This window comes from Theropithecus gelada, chromosome 3 (genome assembly GCF_003255815.1).
Source record: "Theropithecus gelada isolate Dixy chromosome 3, Tgel_1.0, whole genome shotgun sequence".
NCBI classification, from domain to species: Eukaryota; Metazoa; Chordata; class Mammalia; order Primates; family Cercopithecidae; genus Theropithecus; species Theropithecus gelada.
In genome coordinates this window covers 23764027-23785628 of record NC_037670.1, presented here as the reverse complement: position 1 = coordinate 23785628, position 21602 = coordinate 23764027, and the positions used below count along the sequence as shown (strand labels likewise).

Below are 21602 nucleotides of genomic sequence, written 5' to 3'. Positions count from 1 at the left end.
ATACCTACTTCATAAAAGAAATGTAGACTAAACTGCTTATTAATGGAAAGCATTTAGAAAAACTTCCTAATAGAAACAGCTCAGTAACTGTCTTATTTGCCATTACTAATATCCCTTTTAAATAGTCCTACCCTTTTTGTCTACTGCTTAAGCTGTCAACACCACAGCTTATAAATATGCCCCTCTCTGCTTTAGTCAAGCTCATCTCTAATATAATGTATCCCCATCATCAATACAAGAAGTGAAATCTTTAATAGGCATAGTTCTTAAGGCCAAGATTGCCTGTTAGGTGAATAAAACTATACTCAATAAAAAGTTACGCATGCATGTCAGAATATAAAGGATGAACAGAAAAGGCTAACACAGAATGCATGGGAGGGAAAGAAACAGCAAAGAGAAAAAAGTTTCAAGGGAAAATTTTTCAGGGGGGGAAAAAATCAGTGTGTGTAAGAGTAAAAGGATGGTGAGAGTAAATCAGTGAACAAAGATACGTGTTTTGAATTACCTTTCATAAAACTGTTTGGTTTTTCTTTTTTGTCATCATCTGAATCTAAATCAGTTTCAGTTCCATGATCTGAGGAACGCTGGGACACAGCAATAGGATCACAGTTCAGATTTCCTGAAATTGGGTTCATTTCCATTTTATGACATTTCCCATCTTCTCTATCTTGCTCCTCAGATTCAGAATCTTCCGAATCACTCAAAATCTTTGCTTTTTTAAAGAAACTCGCATTCTTGTGAAATGTATTGTATTTCCTACCACCAGATCTTCCTGGTTCAGAATCTGCTTCCTCTGAGATGCTCTCTGCCTTAAGTTTCTGCACAGACGTTGATGGGCCAGCAGTTCTGTTACATGCATGATCTGAATCATGACTTTTAGAGTCTTCCTCAGAAGACTCTATTTTAAGAAATTTCGTTTTTGAAGGTGCTGGAGTATGGGACTTGTAACCATTAGCATGCCAATTTTTCCGGGCTACCCGCAAATCACTTTCTGACTCTGAATCTCTGTTTTCAGATTCATCAACATTACTCTGGACAGTGTGAGAATTGAACACTGGTAATGGTTGATTTTCATCTTTTAGCTCCTCTTCTTCAATTTCAGACTTTAAGCTCTGTTCATCTTCAGAATTATGTAATAACTTTTTTCTAGCTACAGCAGAAGCATTGCGGTGAGGCAGCTTCCGACCAGAACAGACACTTTCAGAGCTAGAATTCTCTTCTACATCACTCATTAGCTTTATCTTATTGGCAGCTACAGCAGCACACTTCCGTAAGACCTTTCGGTTATTTCCAGCTCTGGCTTTTAGAATTTCACCAGTCTCCAATGAATTGTTATCAGAATCACTTAAATAGACTCTCTTTCGAGTGGCTTTTCTGCCACATCCATTTTCTAATGAAACAGGACCTAGAAATAAGGTTAACAATAAGATTTAAAAGATTTTCCTTATTTCAACATTTTTAAATGACTATTATTTTAATGATTTTCTTCACTTTTGGGGGAGGCAGGGAGGAGACGAAGTTTCGCTCTTGTTGCCCAGGCTGGAGTGCAATGGTGTGATTTTGGCTCACTGCCTCCCAGGTGCAAATCCTGCCTCAGCCTCCCGAGTAGCTGGGATTACAGGCACCAGTCACCATGCCTGGCTAATTTTTTGTATTTTTACTAGAGACACGGTTTCACCATGGTGGCCAGGCTAGGCTGGTCTCAAACTCCTGACCTCAGGTGATCCGCCCACCTCGGCCTCCCAAAGTGCTGGGATTACAGGCGTTGAGCCACCACACCCAGCCTTTTCTTCACTTTTTAATGCCAAAATTCATTTCCTTCCTAAATCTAAAGAACATAAAGGACATTAACTTAATCTTATGTAGATGCATTAAATCAAGAATCTATTCAATTTATAACTTTTGGATTCTTTTGATATACATCCCACAAAAGTATTACTGAGTCTCTTACCAGTTTTTCTTTGAGCAGCTCTAGTTCTGGTTACCCTGAGATTGCTGCTTCTAGATAGCCCACTACGTGAGGAGGATTCACGAGCTCTTGAATTCTCTTTGCTTTCCTCAGAACTACTGGAAGCTGACGATGACAAAGAGGTAGCTAAAGAATCTTCCATTTCACTTTCTAGGAAAAATAAAGTGTAAATAGTTACATATATTCTGCTGTCTTTACACACATAAGCAAGCAGTTCATAACATTACTCTGAACATTACATAACGTTACTACAAAAGCAGATTCCTAAAATGCTTAGAATGTATTTTTTTAAAAACCATTCCCAAAAAAAAGCTGATGAAATTTAGAGTATTAAAAGGTACATAATCAGCATTCCAAATAAAGTTTTTGCTTCTATTTCTAAAAATAACAGATTAATCCTAGCATAGATTTACAAAACATAGTTTTATGTATTTTATAAACAGACTTCCAATTAAAAATTTAATTAGCTGCAGGCCAGGCACGGTGACTCACTCCAGTAATCCTAGCATTTTGGGAGGCCAAGGTGGGTGAATCACTTGAGGCCAGGAGTTCGAGACTAGCCTAGCCAAATAGTGAAACCCCATCTCTACTAAAAATACAAAATTAGCCAGGCATGGTGGCAGGAGCCTGAAATCCCAGCTACTTAGGAGGCTGAGGCAGAAGAATCACTTGAACCCGGGAGGCGAAGGTTGCAGTGAGCCAAGATCATGCCACCACACTCCAGCCTGGGTGACAGAAAGCGACTCTGTCTCAAAAATAAATTAATTAAATTAATTGGCTCCGCATGTACTTCCTTCTGTGATATCAGACAGGCATTTCATACAAAAAAGACACCATCATTTCAAGTCCAGCATTTCAGAAGACATAGTTTGCATGTCTCACCATCCTTTTACCCCTTCCTAATAGCATAGTAAGGTCATTTCCGTAAGCTACACGAGAGAGAGAGTGTGTGAGAGAGAAGAAAAGAAAACTGGCTGTGATACAAAAATACCAGACACCAAACTGTGGTTCATCTTTTGAACTTGTTCTGCTGTTTGCCCACCTCAGCTACTCCTGTCAACTCTACCATCTATCACCTTGACTCCCTGTTTCCAGGCTCTTCCCCTCCCCCTGCATATCACTGCCAAACTTAATCTTCCTGAAACAATGTGACTCTCTCACTCAATAAGGAACCCATTCAGTAATCCAAACTCTTCTGCAAGGCTTGAAAGTCACTAAACTGTGACTGTACTCTACCTGTTTGATCCTATTGTTTGTAACATTCCCCAAAACGCAGTCTTTTCATATGCACAAAATGCATCCTTCTTTCCTTCAGTGCATTTTCTCATAGTTGCTACTAGGCTGTAATGTGTCCGCTTATCCCTAGTGCCATTTTCAATTACTCCAGCATACTGATTGGACATTCCATGCTATGAATGTATCCCTTCAAACAATGTACAGTTCTAATGTGACACACATGAACTTGCTTGTCTTTCTCCACATTTTATCACAGTCCACTTCCATTCCAAACTTTTATCTGTATATTTTTCAATGCTGTCATTACTATTTATTGAAATACTAGTTAATAGAAGACGTGCATAAATGATTCAATTATAATAGTAAATAGTATGCTATTGTCATAAGTCGGCAAAACCACTCAGAGCAATACAGAAGTAGATACACACCACAGCCTCATTTGTACAATGTTAACAAAGGGTTAGCATCAGCTGCAGTTACACTACCGGATGGCAACAACATGAAGAGTTTAGAATTTACTAGGTCATCAGCTTTGAACTTACATGATTATCAGTACTTCTTAATTTTTAAATTAAGATACAAAAACTTCAAATGCTGCACACCAAGTGTGAAGAATCGATGTATCACATAATTGAAAATTCAGTATAAATGTACCATTTACAAAGCACTGGTACTTATGGAACATAATCGAATTGTTCCATGTTTATTGTTTATCTCTTCCATTAAACTGTAAGTTCTTTCAGTGTCAGGGCCACTTGGGTCCTCGCCAACGAAATAACAAAATATTCCACTTCTCACCAGATAACGTAGAAACATTTGTTATAGGTCTATTTCTTCTCCTCCTTTCTGATGATTCTGCTGAATCTGAAGAGTCACCAGAAGTAACAGCTGAAGAAATACCAGCACTTGTCTTGTGGGTTCCAAGATAAGCTGTCCTACTTGAGGTAGACTGGGTAGGAGAACCTACCAACTCAGGAATTATTTTTATCTGAGATTTTAACCTCTTCTGCTTGAGGTTTCTGGTCAAACATATGAACAAAGGAAACAGTATTTAACAAAATATAGAGATAACTGGTTCACAGAGAATGACTAAATAGAAGTATATCATATTTCTTAAACTGAGTAATTTTATGATCAAAACATTAAAATATTCACTATTAACATTTTATTCTGGCACTGATTATTAGTAGTATTTCCTAACTCTAAATTTAACATACTGTTATTCAAATTTGGAGTAATGAACAAATGTTCCAAGTAAGAGTTACAGAAAATTATTTGAATACCTTACGTTCTTTGGATTAAATGCTAAGAGGAACCAACATTTATGTAATATAGGCATTCATTCATACTACCAATTTAAGCCTCGATAGAACCCAACTTTCTCCTCTCTTATTTATATGTCCCTAAAGACAGAATAAGGTTAAGAGGAGAAATCAACACAACCTAAACAGGAAAAGTTAAAAAAAGGAATCAGAACAAAGTGATTTTTGTCCCAACACCAGACTATTTACATCTAACTGCACCCATCCACCATGGTTGGCCCCTAGGCCAGGAATTACGGGAAAGGAGAGTGGAAGTTTAAGGCATGTGAGAAATCTGGATGAATGAATATTGAGATAATCCTATTTTCCTTTAAAACAATAAGAAATGGCTGAAAACGCCTGTAATCCCAGCACTTTAGGAGGCCAAGGCAGGTGGATCAATTGAAGCCAGAGTTCAAACACTAGCCTGGGCAACATAGCATGACCCCATGCCTACAAAAAATTTAAAAATTAGCTGGGCATAGCTGTGTACACCTACAATCATAGCTACTCAGGAGACTTGTATTAGCCCAGGAGCTTGACATTACGACGAACTATGATCACACCATGCACTCCAGCCTGGGCAACAGAGAAAGACCCTGCTTCTTAAAAGCAAAACAGCGTTTTAAGTGGTATCTAGACATTGAAGCTTAAAGGTAATCACAATTCTTTAAAGAAGTAATTGTCTGTATAATAAAACTCAAGCCTGTAATATCAAAAATTTTAAATGCCATTAATCATCAAGGGAGAGAACAAAAGTAAATATAAGGCCAGGCACAGTGGCTTACGCATGTAATCCCAGCACTTTGGAAGCCCAAGGCGGGTGGGTCATCTGAGGTTAGGAGTTCGAGACAAGCCTGGCCAACATGGTGAAACCCTGTCTCTACTGAAAATACAAAAACTCAGCTGGGCGTGGTGACAGGTGCCTGTAATCCCAGCTACTCTGGAGGCTGAGGCAGGAGAATTGCTTGAACCTGGGAGGTGGAGGTTGCAGTGAACCAAGATCGCACCACTACACTCACTCCAGCCTGGGCAACAAGAGCAGAACTCCCTCTCAAAAGAAAAAAAGAAAAAAAAAAAAAGTGTGATCTGATACTACCACTACCTAGGAGGGAGATGGAAGTAAGCTATACTACAGCCAAGTTCCTATATGTATGTAATAGAAGTAGTATTAATATAAAATCGATTGTTTGCAATAGATTGAGATGCATAGTGTCGTCCCTAGAGCAACCACAAAGAAATCCCATCAAGGGGATATGCTGCACATTGAAAATATAAATGGAAACAAACTAAACATTGCACAACTCAATTTTTATACTGCAACAATGTAAAGTACCTGTAAATGTGATATTAATCTTAACTACATAGTCAAAGAATATAGAATGTAAATAAATATACAATTACTGAGAAAGTTAATAAATCCTTCATTTTATATTTCTTTACAAATAATCCTCAGTAATACTGAGGTACATTGCATCAAAGGTACATTTTCCCTTACACAATCAAATGCTCAAAAGACATACATAAAGATCACATTATTCTCTACATCAGCACTCCCCAACCTTTCTGGCATCAGGGACTGGTTTTGTGGAAGACAGTTTCTCCACAGACTGGGACTGGGGCCAGTGAGTGGGCAGAGTTCAAGATGAAACTGTTTCACCTCAGATCATCAGGCATTAGATCCTCATAAGGAGCACACAACCTGGATCCCTCACATGCACAGTTACAACACGGTTCCTGCTCCTGTGAAAATCTAATGCCCCTGCAGATCTGACAGCAGACAGAGCTCAGGTGGTAATGCTTGTTTGTCAGCCAATCACATCCTACTGTGTGGCCCAGTCTACACAAGGAGTGGGTGTTGGGGACCCTGGCTCTACATTAAAAAGCCAATTCTTATGCAAAATACAAGTGATACTTTAAATAAACCTTAATAAGATTTGAAAAAATCTATAATTTTACATATTTATAGAATTATAAACCAATACAACAGCTCTATATTCACAGAAATGCTTTCAAGTTTTAAAACCCATGACTAGTCTTTTCAGAATGCACAGTAAAGATTAAATACACAATCTTAAATTTTTTTAAAAATGCATACAGGCTGGGCGCAGTGGCTCACGCCTGTAATCCCAACACATTGGGAGGCTGAAGTGGAAGGATCTTGATCCCAAGAGTTCAAGACCAGCATGGGCACCATAGCGAGACCCCATCTCTACAAAAAATAATTTTTAAAAATTAGCCAGGTTTGGTGACACACCCCTGTGGTCCCAACTACTCAGGAGGCTGAAGTGAGAAGAACTGCTTGAGACCAGAAAGTTGCAGCTGCAGTGGTCATAATCCTATCACTAGACTCCAGCCTGGGCAACACGGTGAAACCCCATCTCTACTAAAATACAAAAAATTAGTCAGGCACGGCAGCGTGCGCCTGTAGTCCCAGCTACGCAGGAGGCTGAGGCAGGAGAACTGCTTGAACTCAGGAGGCGGAGGTTGCAGTGAGCCAAGATTGCACCACTGCACTCCAGCCTAGGCAACAGAGAGAGACTCTGTCTCCAAAAATAAATAAAAACTAAAAGAAATAAATAGGCCGGGTGTGGTGGCTCACATCTGTAATCCCAACACTTTGGGTGGCCAAGGTGGGTGGATCACCTGCAGTCAGGAGTTGGAGACCAGCCTGGCCAACATGGTGGAACCCTGTATCTTCTAAAAATAAAAAAAATTAGTCAGGTGTGGTGGTGCGTGCCTGTAGTCCCAGCTACTTGGGAGGCTAAGGCAGGAAAATCACTTGAACCTGGGAGGCAGAGGTTGTGGTAAGCCGAGATCATGCCACTGCACTCCAGCCTGGGTGACAGAGTGAGACTCTGTCTCCAAAATTAAATAAATAAAGCAAGCTTGCCATAACCAATTTACCTGATGCTTTTGTTAGGCTGACTGTCACCTTTACAATTTTGCCGTTGTTTGAACCTCTGGCTTCTTCGAAGTTTTTCATGGAATTTTTGACCAATTTTAAAATCTGAAGAGATTTTCTTCATTTTTTCTTCAAATAAGGCAGATAATCTCAAGGTCATACTATAAATCTGCAAGGATATAAAAACAAAGTAGAATTACAAAATAGCCTTAAAAGTATTTGAGAAATCATTGTAATCATTGAGATCACTTGCAATATATTATATCACTACTTACAGGTAATGGCTGTCACCCATTTTTTTTTTTCTATTTCCAACCCCCTTCCCTTAGTGACATCTAGAAATAAGAAGTATCAAATATATACCTCTCGGATGATAAGAAAGTAGTTTGAAGTCAAGCATCTACATTCAGGACTTGTGTCTATATGTCAGTGAATCTCAACTGTTTTTGCCTATTCTAACATCTGTATGTACAAACCCAAAAATATACCCTTCTCCCAAAGTTAGATGGGAAGTTGACTGGTTTTAGGGCTGCTATTTAGGCTACAGAAGCACTGTGTCTCTTTGGGGCAAGGGAACAAAAGCACTTTTATATACCAGACTCTATCTGCAATCTGTTTTTAATGCCACCTAACTCTAAAATGAAACAAAACTACCTTGCATCCAGTAGTAGAAAGTATAACACAGAACGTTAATGCATATGAAAGATTTAACAATGTTTATAATTAAATAACATCAAATCTTAAATACTTTTGCATACAGCTATGCATGTACAGAAGTACTCTATACTCCTCCACAACCTTTCCTGAAAATAATTGCAAAAGTCTGATGCTCAAAAGTTAAATATAAGTCTTGTGCATGGCAGTGGTGGCGAAGACACTCCAATGCTAGAAAACTTTTTTAAAAAGTATGTGAGATATACAAATTTCTTACATGCTTCTCATATACATATATATATACACTCACAAATGAATGTGAAATTTGTTATACTTAATCTGAAATAATCTTTGACAGTTATTTTCAATATTTCATATATACGAATTTTATTCTGCCAGGCACAGTGGCTCACACCTGTAATCCCAGTACTTTGGGAGGCCGAGGCAGGCAGATCACTTGAGGTCAAGAGTTCAAGACTAGTCTGGCCAACAACCGTGAAACCCCATCTCTGCTAAAAATACAATAATTAGCTGGGCATGGTGGTACACACCTGTAGTCCCAGCTACCCGGGAGGCTAAAGCAGGTGAATTGCTTGAAACCAGGAGGTGGCGGTTGCAGTGAGCCAAGATCTCGCCACTGCTCTCCAGCCTGGGCAACAGAGTGAGACGGTCTCAAAAAAAAAAAAGAAAGAAAAAAACACACACACACAAAAACAAAACTTCAAAAGTAACAAGTGTTGGCAAGGATGTGAACAAACTGGCCTTTATACATTGCCAGTGGGAATATAAAATGGTACAGCCAATATGGAAAACAGTGTAGTGGTTCCTGGAAAAGGTAAACATGAATTATCCAATGACCCAGCAATTCTACTCTTAGGTCTATACCCAAGGGAATTGAGCAAGGTTTCTGACAGAAACGTGTATTCCAGAATTTGCTGCAGCATTACTCGTAATGGTCAAGAAGTAGAAACAGCCCAGCTGGCCATCGATAGACGAATGAATAAGATATGGTATAACCACACACTTTAATACTATTCAGCCATAAAATGGAATAAAGTTCTGATACATGCTACAACATGCATAAGCCTTTAAGGCATTACACTAGTGAAATAAATAAGTTGTACACAAAAGGACAAATATGGGAAGATCTCAATTTTTATATGAACTTATCTAGGACAGGCAAATTCAGACACAGAAGTTAGAAGTTTCCAAGGACTGGGGGTAAGGGGAAATTATTGCTTGATGGTTACAGAGCTTCTGTCTGGAATGATGAAAAAGTTTTAGAAATATTATAAATATAAATGATGTCACTGAATTGTACTCATAAAAATGGCTAAAATGGCAAATGTTATATATACTTAACCATAGTTTTGAACAACTGACAATGTACTATATCAAAAACCACTGAACTAAAAGCTTTCAGTGGTGAATCGTATGGTGTGCATCCTCAAACATGTATTTGAGGGGTGCAGGGAAGACTTGAATGAAATTTATTTTGTCTCTGAAAAAATACAGTCTTACAAATGGTGACTGACAAAAATCCAAGCTTGGAAAAATGTTAGCCTTGAATGTTAAACTGATCCAGCAAGCAGTATGAATCCTGAATCCAACAAAGAGTTCTCAAATTGAGACTAGAGGCAGTAATGCAGTAGGAGTCTAATATTAAGTAATGACAGGGAAATGCAGTTAAAGCAAAATAGTTAATGTCGCTGATTGCAGACACCAAAAAATGTTGTAAGATCAAACAAGTGTTTTACTTTAAATATGACTTTTTACAATTACTCAACACACAAACTACATGGAGTCTTGCTCTGCTGCCCAGGCTAGAGTGCAGTGGCATGATCTTGGCTCACCACAACCTATGCCTCCCAGGTTCAAGCGGCTCTCATGCCTCAGTTCAAGCGGTTCTCATGCCTAATGCCTGTAGTTGGGATTATAGGCAAGTGCCAGCACACCCAGCTAATTTTTTTATCTACAATAGAGAAGAGGGCTCACCATGTTGACCAGGCTGGTCTCAAACTCCTGACCTCAAGTGATCTGCCTACCTTGGCCTCCCAAAGTCCTGGGATTACAGGCCTCATAAAGTTTTGAAAAGTTACCCAATGTGTAACATGTTAACAAAATTTTAGTAAAACATTCTACTGAAACTGTGTGCCCCAAAGAGTTAAAGAAACCAATAACTAACAAAAATTCTTAAGTTTACAAAATGACAAAAAAAAAAAAAAAAAAACCCAACCTACTAAAACACTGAAACTCCCTCTGCTTACGCGATAAGAACTGGCTGAAAATGGTTAAAACCAGCATGGCCAAGTGGAGTCTGCACAGAATGAGCCTGCCTACATCAGAGCCTGAATTTCCAGCATGTTTCACACTTAACTTCCCCCAAATTTGCACACGCAACCCATCAAATAACATAAAGAAATAACCACACATGCCCAAAGACTTTCCAGACCTCTCCTTTCCTTCCACTAATCACCTACTAATCTCAGAATCCATACCCTGAACCTTTTCTTTAAAAAAAAAAAAAAAATACTGCTTTAAAGCCAGCACAGGAGTCAGATTTGAAATTCACTCCTGTCTCCTTGGGAGTCAACTTTCAATATAAAGCTTATTCTCAAAAACCCAGTGTCACCACTTCACTTGAGTAGGCTAGAAGAAAAAAAAGAAGAAAAAGAAAAACCCTGTGTCATAATATTAGCTTCTAATACATCAAGTAAAGAGCCTCCATTGGCTCTATAACATTATTTGTGGTCTTAATCAGAGAGCTCATGTGTTGTTTCTTCAAATCCAAATGTTCTTATGCTGTCAGTAGTCTCACGATCAGATTTTCCTTTTTACTTTTAATATTCTTACAGTCTTGATCTATGTTTCCAATCCACTTAAGATCCCTAAACATACAAAACACAGAGGCTCTTACTCTGTGTATCAAATTTGTTCACTTTCTATTGATACCTACTCCCATTAATCCCCACTTGCTTATAAAACTTAAGGAGATTATGATAAACATCAACTGATGAAAGGCAAAAACTAAAGATATTTGGGCAGTAGCAGAAGCTCTTTTCTTTATAATACTCTCACTTTATTCATTTATCTTTAATGTTCTAACCTCTACTACACAGTGAAAATTACAGTGGAAAAAATTACTATTACATTGGAAAATTATCTACACAGATCAGGCAGTTTTTTTCAATAAACCACTTTAAAAATTACCTTTGATCTTTTGTTTGGTGTATATGCTTTTGCATTGCTAAATATCAACCGGATGTCTTTGCAAAACTCCAAAGGGCTGTCATAATTTCCCGCATCCAGAGTTTCCCTTACTGTTCCAAAATCCATTGGGGTATCTATAATATCTCTGTAGTCCTAGGTTTTAAAAACAATGATTAATTCATAGATTCATTTTTTGCTTTTATAAATGTAAATGCCATCAGATCTCTAAAAAATTTGAAATGATGGAAGAGAGGAAAAGGTTAGAGGACTCTTAAAATTCATTACTAATGTTTAAAAAGAGGTATAAAAACAAAGACAAGATAGAAAGAAATATACCAAAATGTTAATGTCTATTTATTGTTAGTGACACATGGGATGGTTTTATTTCCTGCTGTATATACTCCAAGCATCCTACAGTCACTCTGTGCTGTTATAATCCAACTTGTTTTTATAAAGTCATTTTTCAATTTCCCTTTTTAAAGAGTGCAAACGACACTTTTATCCAATTCATAGTTTTCCTAGTGCTAGCCCTACTTAGAAATCTAAGTAGATCCATCCCATTGTTATGTAATACTGGTTTCCTAAGTCTAAATTCTTAAATGAGTTACAAGGGTGTCTATAAATTGAAGAAAACTATGTAAAACACTACTTCTACCACTAACTTAGTGATAAGAGCAAAAAAGTTAACATAAAGCCTAGGTATCTTTCTCTTTAAAGTTTAATAATTCTACCCCAGTTTCCTCACTGCAAAGCAAGAAAAGCCCCAAACATTTAAACAATGGAAACTTACTGGATATTCAACCAAATCAACAGGTTGTCTAAATGGTTCAGAATCTTCACACTGAAAAATTAAGTTCACTAGTTCCTTACACTGTTTCTTCCAGTTGTTTTCAACATAGTTGGTAGCTCTGATGCTTTTTTTTCCATCATGGACCTAAAAATACATTCACAGTCTTAAGAAAAATCACACTATTGGTGTAAGACTGTGGCAAAAATGTAACTGATCTACTGTCTTCTATAAAAACGCAATAATGTCATATATGTTGCTCTCAACACACTCTTCCAGAAATGAAATTTTTAAACTATTCATATAACACATTTTGATACAACTTAACCAATTTCAGAAATATTACAAAGTTAGCTATGAAAAGCATACTCTAACGAGAATACATTATCTAGTGAAAGGCTATTCCATGACCTCTCACCTCCCAGGTTTATAATATTTGTTTTCCCAGAATATGAAGCATACCTGATAATGTGACAGGCAGAATAAATGGCCCCACCAAAGATGTTCACATCATAATCCTCAAAACCTATGACTATGTTACCTTACATGAGAAAAGGTATTTTGCATTAAGGGTATAGACCTTGAGATGAAAGATTATCTTGAATTGATTGCTTGGACCCAGTGTAGTCACAAAAGTTATTATAAGAGGGAGGCAGAAAGGTCAGAGTCAGAGACAGACTGAAAAATGCTATGTTGTGGGCTTGAAGATGGAAAAAGGGGACTTGAAGCCAAGGTGAGGACACCCACTAGAAGCTGGAAAACGCAAATAACTCTCCCCAAGAGCTTCTAGCCACACCAAGACCATGATTCTGACCTAGAGACCCATGAAAACTTCTAATGTACAGAACTATCAGGTAATACGTTTTTATTATTTAAGCAACTAAATTTGTCATTTGCTGCAGCAGACATAGCAAATAAATACAAAAACTAAACACTTGGGTGTTGCAGGAAGTCAGGGACCCCAAACGGAGGGACCGGCTGAAGCCATGGCAGAAGAACATAAATTGTGAAGATTTCACAGACATTTATTAGTTCCCCAAATTAATACTTTTATAATTTCTTATGCCTGTCTTCACTGCTATCTCTGAACATAAATTGTGAAGACTTATCACTTCCCCAATCAATACCCTTGTGATTTCTTATGCCTGTCATTAATCTCTTAATCCCATCATCTTCGTAAGCTGAGGAGGATGTATGTCGCCTCAGGACCCCATGATGATTGCGTTAACTGCACAAATTGTTTGTAGAGCATGTGTGCTTGAACAATATGAAATCTGGGCACCTTGAGAAAAGAACAGGATATCAGCAATGTTCAGAGAACAAGAGAGATAACCTTAAACTCTGACTGCCAGTGAGCCTGGCAGAACAGAGCCATATTTCTCTTCTTTCAAAAGCAAATAGGAGAAATATTGCTGAATTCTTTTTCTCAGCAACGAACATCCCTGAGAAAGAGAATGGCCCCTGAGGGTAGGCCTCTGAAATGGCCACTTTAGGGATGGCTGTCTTTTAGGGTCGAAACCAAAGGGATGAAATAAGCCCCGGTCTCCTGTAGTGCTCCCAGGCTTATTAGGACGAGGAAATTCCCGCCTAATAAATTTTGGTCAGACAGGTTGTCTGCTCTCAAACCCTGTCTCCCGATAAGATGTTATCAATGACAATGCGTGCCCAAAACTTCATTAGCAATTTTAATTTCGCCCCATCCTGTGGTCCTGTGATCTCGCCCTGCCTCCATTTGCTTTGTGATATTTTATTACCCTGTGAAGCATGTGATCTCTGTGATCCACACCCTATTCGTACACTCCCTCCCCTTTTGAAAATCGCTAAAAAAAACTTGCTGGTTTTACGGCTCAGGGAGCATCACGGAACCTGCCAACATATGATGTCTCCCCCGGACACCCAGCTTTAAAATTTCTCTCTCTTGTACTCTTTTCCTTTATTTCTCAGACCAGTCGACACTTAGGGCAATAGGAAAGAACCCACATTGAATATCGGGGGTGGGGTTCCCCCCGATACTTGGGAGTCTAGAAATAAAAATTATATGAAAATAACTAATCATATTAGACTATTTCAGGTCTAACTTTTCAGTGTTCTGGAAGGCAAGCACATGGTATAAATTAATATTTCATAAAAAGCTTAAATTTAAGGAGCATTTGGAGGAAACTTAAAATGATCTTAAAATGTTAAGCATTTTCATATTAATAATCTTTCATTTTAATTACTCTATTATATTTGAACTTCAAAGCCTGCTGATGATACATTATGATTACCCAATTTTATAAACTTTGTTCCATAGACCCTTCTCCTTACCCCTCAACCTCATTGTCCCAACATAGCTCCATTTTTTAAAAAAGTTCAGTCACCAAATCCTAGTTAGTTTTCCCTAAAAAGGTCTCATAATTTTCCTTTCCTCTCCATTCCCATGCAAATATCCTTGACTAGCTACCCATCCTTCACCCTATATTCTTGCAATGAACTCCTAATTCATCTCCTTTAATACACATCTTCTTATCCTTCAAACTGTATTATCTATTTTGGCTGTTCAATTGATTCTCTACTTTAAATGAAATCCTTGGATTTCAATATCACCATAATCTACCCCAATCATAATAGCCAGACATAGCCACTTTGGTCACTTCAACATCCAACCTCTACACCAGTCGGGTGTAGTGCCCTTAACAGTCTAGGGACATGCCATGCCATATTTCTCTACTTTTTTTGTCTTTCCTGTGGTATCCTCTATTTTTTGAATGGCCTCTTCTTACTCCACCTCACTCTGATAATACAGTACAAATTCCAACTCTCCCACTAAACCTTTCCAGTAATTTCTCCCATTTTGCTAATAAAATATTCAGTGTCTACATTGATACAACTTTTCAAAGACAAAAACTAAAATCCTGAATTGATTTTAAAACAAAGAAAAAGCAAACTACAAAAGTCAGCCATGCAGAGTAACTTACTCTCCTTCTTCCAGAAGATGTTTTAGGAAGATCACTATCATCCTAGGAATAAAATCAGAGCACCTTAAGTATTTAGAGTCTCATTAGAAAATAATAACCTTAATTATTAAGGTTAATTATTAAGATTAAGAAAATATAATCTTAATAAATAACATATCAAAGACATTTGGTATTACTAGAGTTAAAACATGTTATTAACAAAATCTCCAAAGAAAGACTACCAGATGATCTTTGTGGCACCCAGGCTTGGGAAAAAAAAAAAAAAAAACAGTCATTCCTAATAATCCTTTTTCATTCCCTAAGAACATGAACTAATTCTAAAATTCAAAATTACAGTTATAAAAAGACACTTCATGCATTTCCTAAACAGAAAACTTGTGTTTTACCTCTATCCACAAATCCCCAGAAACATACAGATTCCTATAGTTTCTGGATTTTGTGTTCTATAGTACAGGCATGCGCTACCCCAGCTAACTTTTTTATTTATTGTAGAGACACGGTCTCAAACTTCTGGCTCAAGAGATCTTCCCATCTCAGCCTGCTAAAGCACGGGAATTACAGGTGTGAGCCACTGTGCCCAGTCTCCAAGGTACTTTATATAATACACCTTGCACTAGCTAAAATATAGTAAGAGAATATATTCCATACCTAAAATTATTCACTTATATTTTGATATTAGCTAAAACAAATTACCTCATAAATCATCTAGAAAACTCAAAAATATATTTTTATCAAATGCCCTATTTATTCGTTGGACTACTGCAAGAGTTGATACTAGAAAGCCAACATTTTCTTCTTCACTTTTTAAAAATGCCATTTGAAATATAAAATCAACAAACTTCATACCAAATCCTCAGCATTTTGCTCATCATTTTCAGATGTGTTAGAAAGTTCTGAGATATTTGTACAGTGTTGATTCCTAAAAAACAAATTTTCACTTTAATAGGATGCAGATGTAGTGACTTGTTGGCAAGGATTCAAACTATACATTATAAACAGTTCGCCAACCTATACATGCCTAATTTCAAACAGAGGAATATCAGGTTTTTCCCCAACCCTTTGTGAACATAACTAGTCATCTTAAATCCTAATTTAGAATCTTGAAGGTTTTTCTTGTTTTCCGTTAAGTATGTATCCAGATTAAGCAGGTAATCCAGAAATAATATATGTATGGCCTCTACTGGATGAATATATGGATGAGTTTTTCTAAGTATCATCACTAGCAGTATTCACACAATAAGTACCAGGAAAACAGTTGATTTAAGGTAAAAAAAAAAAACAAAAAAACAAAAAAACAAAAAAAAACATATATACATATATATATGAAAAAGGAATTGAAATTAAAGCAAATAGTTATCTTACTGTACACACAGGAGAAACAGAATGCTAAAATACGGATATCTAAGCATAAAGGAAACAAATATGGGTATATAATTTTCCTGAAGAAAAAGATGATGATTCTAGGGAAGAGGTAACTTAAGTATGAGTCCCCCAAGACTTAGGACAGAATCAACCCAAGAAAGCTGACAGGAATCAGTTACTCCCCAGTTTTCAGCTAGATGCTGAAAACGATGGCACTGTTTCTAAATTAAGAATGCTCACTAGAATACAGCAGACTAGAACCTGGGTCTCAATTTCCAAGTCAGTTTATATTCTTTGATTCCTAATTGACTCCTGAATACAAGAAAATCTATAGAATATTCACACGTATACAAACATTTTCACAGGACATAATTTGAAACAGATTAAAATTCAACATAATCATGAGAAAATAACCAAACTCCAATTAAGTATACTCTATAAAATAAGTAACATTTATAAAAATGATGAAGTGATAAAGACAGAGGAAAAAATTGAAGGAGACTAAGAAAACAAAACGCTACATTTGATGGCGATTCTGGATTAGATCTGAAACATGAAAGGGTGTAAAAACTAGTGAAATCCAAATAAATTCTACACTTTTTGTCAATAGCATGGTACCAAGTTTTTGTTTTTTTTTTAACATTTCATAAGTATACCGCAGTTATGTAAAATGTTAACCTAAGAGGAGACTAGATGAAAGGCAAATGGCAACTTTCTGGAGTATAAAATTATTTCAGAATTTTAAAAAGTTGAAAAACTGAATTATTCAGTTTCTGAGACTTTTACTGAAATTATGTATGTAAAGAAATGTCATCTAAACTAAAGCATTAAAAGAGTATAGTTCTGAGTAAAAAATACAACTAGATTTTTTCTTTTTTCTTTTTTTTTTTTCCTCTGGAGACAGAGTTTCACTGGTCACTCACGCTGCAGTGCAATGGCACGATCTGGGCTGACTGTAACCACCACCTCCTGGATTCAAGCAATTCTGCCTCAGCCACCTGCCACCACGCCCGGCTAATTTTTGTATTTTTTTAGTAGAGACAGAGGTTTCACCATGTTGGCTAGACTAGTCTCAAACACCGGACCTCAAGTGATCTGACCACCTCGGCCTCCCAAAGTGCTGGGATTAACAGGCATGAGCCACACGCCCAGTAAAACTAGATGATTGTTAATAGCACAATATGCAGTCACTTTTACACAATATCTATGAGATTACTTACTTGATAAATTTTAAAAGTTGGTCAGTTATCTTTTTAGCTGATCTTGCAATTACACTCTCAGGTTCGTTAAATGTTCTGGCATTATGTTCTATATATCTGACTTCCCAAACTAACGCAGACAGCCTCCTTCAAAATAAAGTAGACAATTTACGGCTTAATGAGAAGATAGAAACCAAGTGAAAAAATGCAGCATGTGAATTAAACAACTGTGAAATAATAATTAAACCATAAGTGCAAAGTTATAATGAATAACCTTCTAATGCTCTCAACTTGATCATAGTCATAGGCAATTACACTGGACACCGAAGCAATTATGCTGAACTGAAGAGGACAAACATCTTAACAAATTACTTAATCACATACAGAAAACCAACAAAACTACATTCCCTTTTTACATTGCGTATAGGTACCTTTTAAAATTGTTGAATCTCAATAAAGAAAATACGTCAAATATCATCAACCCTAAAAGCTGGCCCAGCAAGGTGACTCACCAACACTTTGGGAGGACAGGGCAGGAGGACAGCATGAGCCCAGGGGTTCAAGATCAGCCTGGACAACATGGCAAAACCCCATCTTTACCAAAAATAAAAATGAAAAAATCAGCCAGGTGTACCGGTGCGCACCTGTAGTCCCAGCTATTCAAGAGGCTGAGATGGGAGGATCACTTGAGCCTGGCAGTCGAGGCTACAGTGAGCTATCATCATGCCACTGCACTTCAGCCTGGGTGACAGAGCAAGACTTTATCTCAAAAACAAACAAAAAAACAAACAAACAAAAACTAAGAGCTTCAGTCTCACTGTAAACGATCCAGTGGTTTCTGAGTGGAATGCACATTCCAGTGTTAAATTACAGAGATAAATTATATCAATAATGCGGACTCAAGATGACTTTTTATAATTTGTTAAACTAGTTGAATTATAAGTTAAAATACAATCAACTGCTGTAAAAATCATTAAGAATAGGAAATTTTATACTTACCAGTGTTCTAGAAGCCAAAGATAAAAAGTCAGTGCCTCTGGGAAATTAATCTTCCAAAGGCCAAAGAGACCAAGTATTAACTATATAAATATTATTTTTAAATGTAGTTAAATAGAAATTTAAACATACAAAGAAAAAAAATACAGTATCTAACAACTTAACAAAATTTCTAAGAAAAACAGATTACTAAAGATTGAGGGTTGAGGCCCTGACTCGGACCTTCCCTTCTCTAGCCAGGCCTGACCAGCCCCACAACTCTCAGCCTCCTACTGAGGTCGGATGTGAGAGCCTGTGCTTAAATAAGATATCAGGCCTTACTGGAGACACTCAAGGAAAGATTGAACAACTATTTTTCCAGAGTAGAAAGGAAACTCATGCACCAGAAAGGCTGGAAGTATATGGCTGTGTAAATAACAGAATCTACTCAGAACAGTTTAAGGAATTTCTTGGGACCTACAATAAACTTACAGAAACCTGCTTTTTGGACTGTGTTAAAGACCACAACAAAAGTAAAGTCTGAAGAGACCACCTGTTCAGAACACTGCTTACAGAAATATATTTAACTTTTAAGTTCAGGGGTACAAGTACAGGTTTGTTACACAGGGAAACTTGTGTCACAGGGGTTGGTTGTACAGATTATTTCATCACCCAAGTATTAAGCCTAGTACCCATGAGTTGTTTTTTTTGATCCTCTCCTTCCTCTCACCCTCCAAAAGGCCTTAGTGTGTTTTGGTTCCCTGTGTCCATGTGGTCTTATCATTTAGCGCCCACAAAAATATTTATTATTATTTTTTTTAATTGCTTAGGGTGTCACTCCGCCACCCAGGCTGGAGTGCAGTGGCACGATCTCAGCTTACTGCAACCTCCACCTCCCGGGTTCAAGCGATTCTCCTGCCTCAGCCTCCCGAGTACCTGGACTTACAGACACGTGCCACCATGCCTAGATAATTTTTGTATTTTCAGTAGAGACAGGGTTTTACCATGGTGGCCATGCTGGTCTCAAACTCCTAGCCTCAGGTGATCCACCTGTCTGGGCCTCACGAAGTGCTGGGATTACAGGCATAAGCTAATGCACCTGCCCTCCTACAAAAACATTTTTAAATGACACAAAGATTATCCAAGAGATTTCAGGAATATCATATTCAACAGAATGAAGCCCTGGCAGCCAAAGCAAAACTACTTGGCCAATCACAATAGGTAACTCCTGATGGACGGACTTTTGATGAAAGACTGCCAACAGCTGCTGCACTGGAAATGAGGATTCATCTGACAGAATTTCCTGGGAGCAGTAGCCACCCTGTTAAACCATCTGTCATGGGTTTGGCAAATGAAAACCACTGGAGAAACAAAACCACTATTTACCAAGAATAATTAAAATAGAAGGTCTTATTGTTCAAATAATAAGACACAACATTTATTGAGGCCTTAAGATTCTGCAGCTCAGTTACGTGATTAGAAAAACAACTGTTTCTTCAATTGTGGCTGTTAATTTTAAAACAAATTATGTCTTCAATCATGTATGAGGATAGAAAAGTACCAGTGAAATGTTACTGAAATAAATGGAATAAAAGTAAAATTTCAGTGATATGGAAATAATCACTGAAAAAAAAATCAAGGGTGAAATATGGTAGTCAATCTTCTGCCCGGCCCTACCCACACCTACCCATGGACATCTAACACCATCTGACAATGAAAGAGAATAATGAAACAAAAATGTTCATCAGCCCCCAATTCTACCACTGTCTCTTCCTTTGTTTACCCTAGTCAATATTGCCAAATATAGCTTTTTAAACTATTTTGAAAGCAGGTTTCTACTAACCTGTAAAATCGATTAACAAGTCTCATTCGAATTGTGTAAAGATCAGTTGGATAAGCTACTACAGTACAGTACTTCGGGTATGTACACAGATCAACAGGGCCTGCAAAAGCTGCTGCTATATCTGTTAGGGAAGACAGGAGAGTTTTTAATCAATAAATCCATTGCCTTTAGTGGCACTTCTCTAGAAATCATTCATAAGATATGGCTACATTTAACATTACAGACTAAATTAAAAGATAACCAATACAAAATGTAGAAAAGAACAGAAACCTCAATTATGCTAGTATTTTTAAATACCTTTATGAAAAAAATTGAAAAAAAATTTTCATCCTAAACAAACAAAAAAAAACTTACCAAGATTCAAAAGTTGATCTATACCACTGATAATTCTATCACATTCTTCATCTCTTGATTTCTGACCCCATTCACCAGCTTGTGGTTTATACAGCAATTTCTCTAGCTCATCTGATGTGACAGAAATACTAGCTCCTAATTCTTCAGGTGGATCAACTATATATACCATAAAAAACAAAGAGGGGAAGAAAAAAAACAAAAAATAAATATATACTGTATTAAAATTCAGTTTTCAAAGTTTATAAAACTAGGTTATCTCCACAGTCAAAAAAATAAGAGTTCAAATGTGCAACTCTTTTAAAATTACTCACTGAGATCAACAGATTGCTTACATTCAGGTAAAAACACAATCTACCTACCCTAACAAATTAAAAATTAAAAATAAGAGTGCCAGTATTGCAGTTTTCAGTCTATTTCTTCAAGGAGGCAAACTTAACCCCAAGGCCTCTGAAAACACAAACTGAACCTGACAATATTCAAAATTTTAAGCTTACATACAGTTCCAAGCCAGGCGCGGTGGCTCAAGCCTGTAATCCCAGCACTTTGGGAGGCCGAGACGGGCGGATCACGAGGTCAGGAGATCGAGACCATCCTGGCTAACCCGGTGAAACCCCGTCTCTACTAAAAAATACAAAAAAAACTAGCCGGGCGAGGTGGCGGGCGCCTGTAGTCCCAGCTACTTGGGAGGCTGAGGCAGGAGAATGGCGTGGACCCGGGAGGCGGAGCTTGCAGTGAGCTGAGATCCGGCCACTGCACTCCAGCCTGGGCGACAGAGCGAGACTCCGTCTCAAAAAAAAAAAAAAAAAGTCAAGTCAAAATGGATAAAATAATCCCACATGACAAATGGCTA

The 21602-nt window shown here is 37.4% G+C and overlaps 1 protein-coding gene across 1 annotated transcript in view; it reads right to left on the bottom strand.

The window, feature by feature from the left end:
- The window catches only part of BRWD1 (bromodomain and WD repeat domain containing 1), a 130387-nt gene that overhangs the window by 13053 nt on the left and 95732 nt on the right, over window positions 1-21602 (bottom strand). Inside the window, exons 30-40 of the mRNA XM_025379045.1 lie at window positions 20753-20908; window positions 20399-20519; window positions 17602-17727; window positions 15866-15938; window positions 15020-15061; window positions 12066-12209; window positions 11276-11428; window positions 7414-7580; window positions 4004-4224; window positions 1952-2119; window positions 506-1405 (exon numbers count right to left, since the gene is read on the bottom strand). Coding sequence (XP_025234830.1) covers window positions 506-1405; window positions 1952-2119; window positions 4004-4224; window positions 7414-7580; window positions 11276-11428; window positions 12066-12209; window positions 15020-15061; window positions 15866-15938; window positions 17602-17727; window positions 20399-20519; window positions 20753-20908 — 2271 coding nt within the window. The remainder of the gene's footprint in view (window positions 1-505; window positions 1406-1951; window positions 2120-4003; window positions 4225-7413; window positions 7581-11275; window positions 11429-12065; window positions 12210-15019; window positions 15062-15865; window positions 15939-17601; window positions 17728-20398; window positions 20520-20752; window positions 20909-21602) is intronic.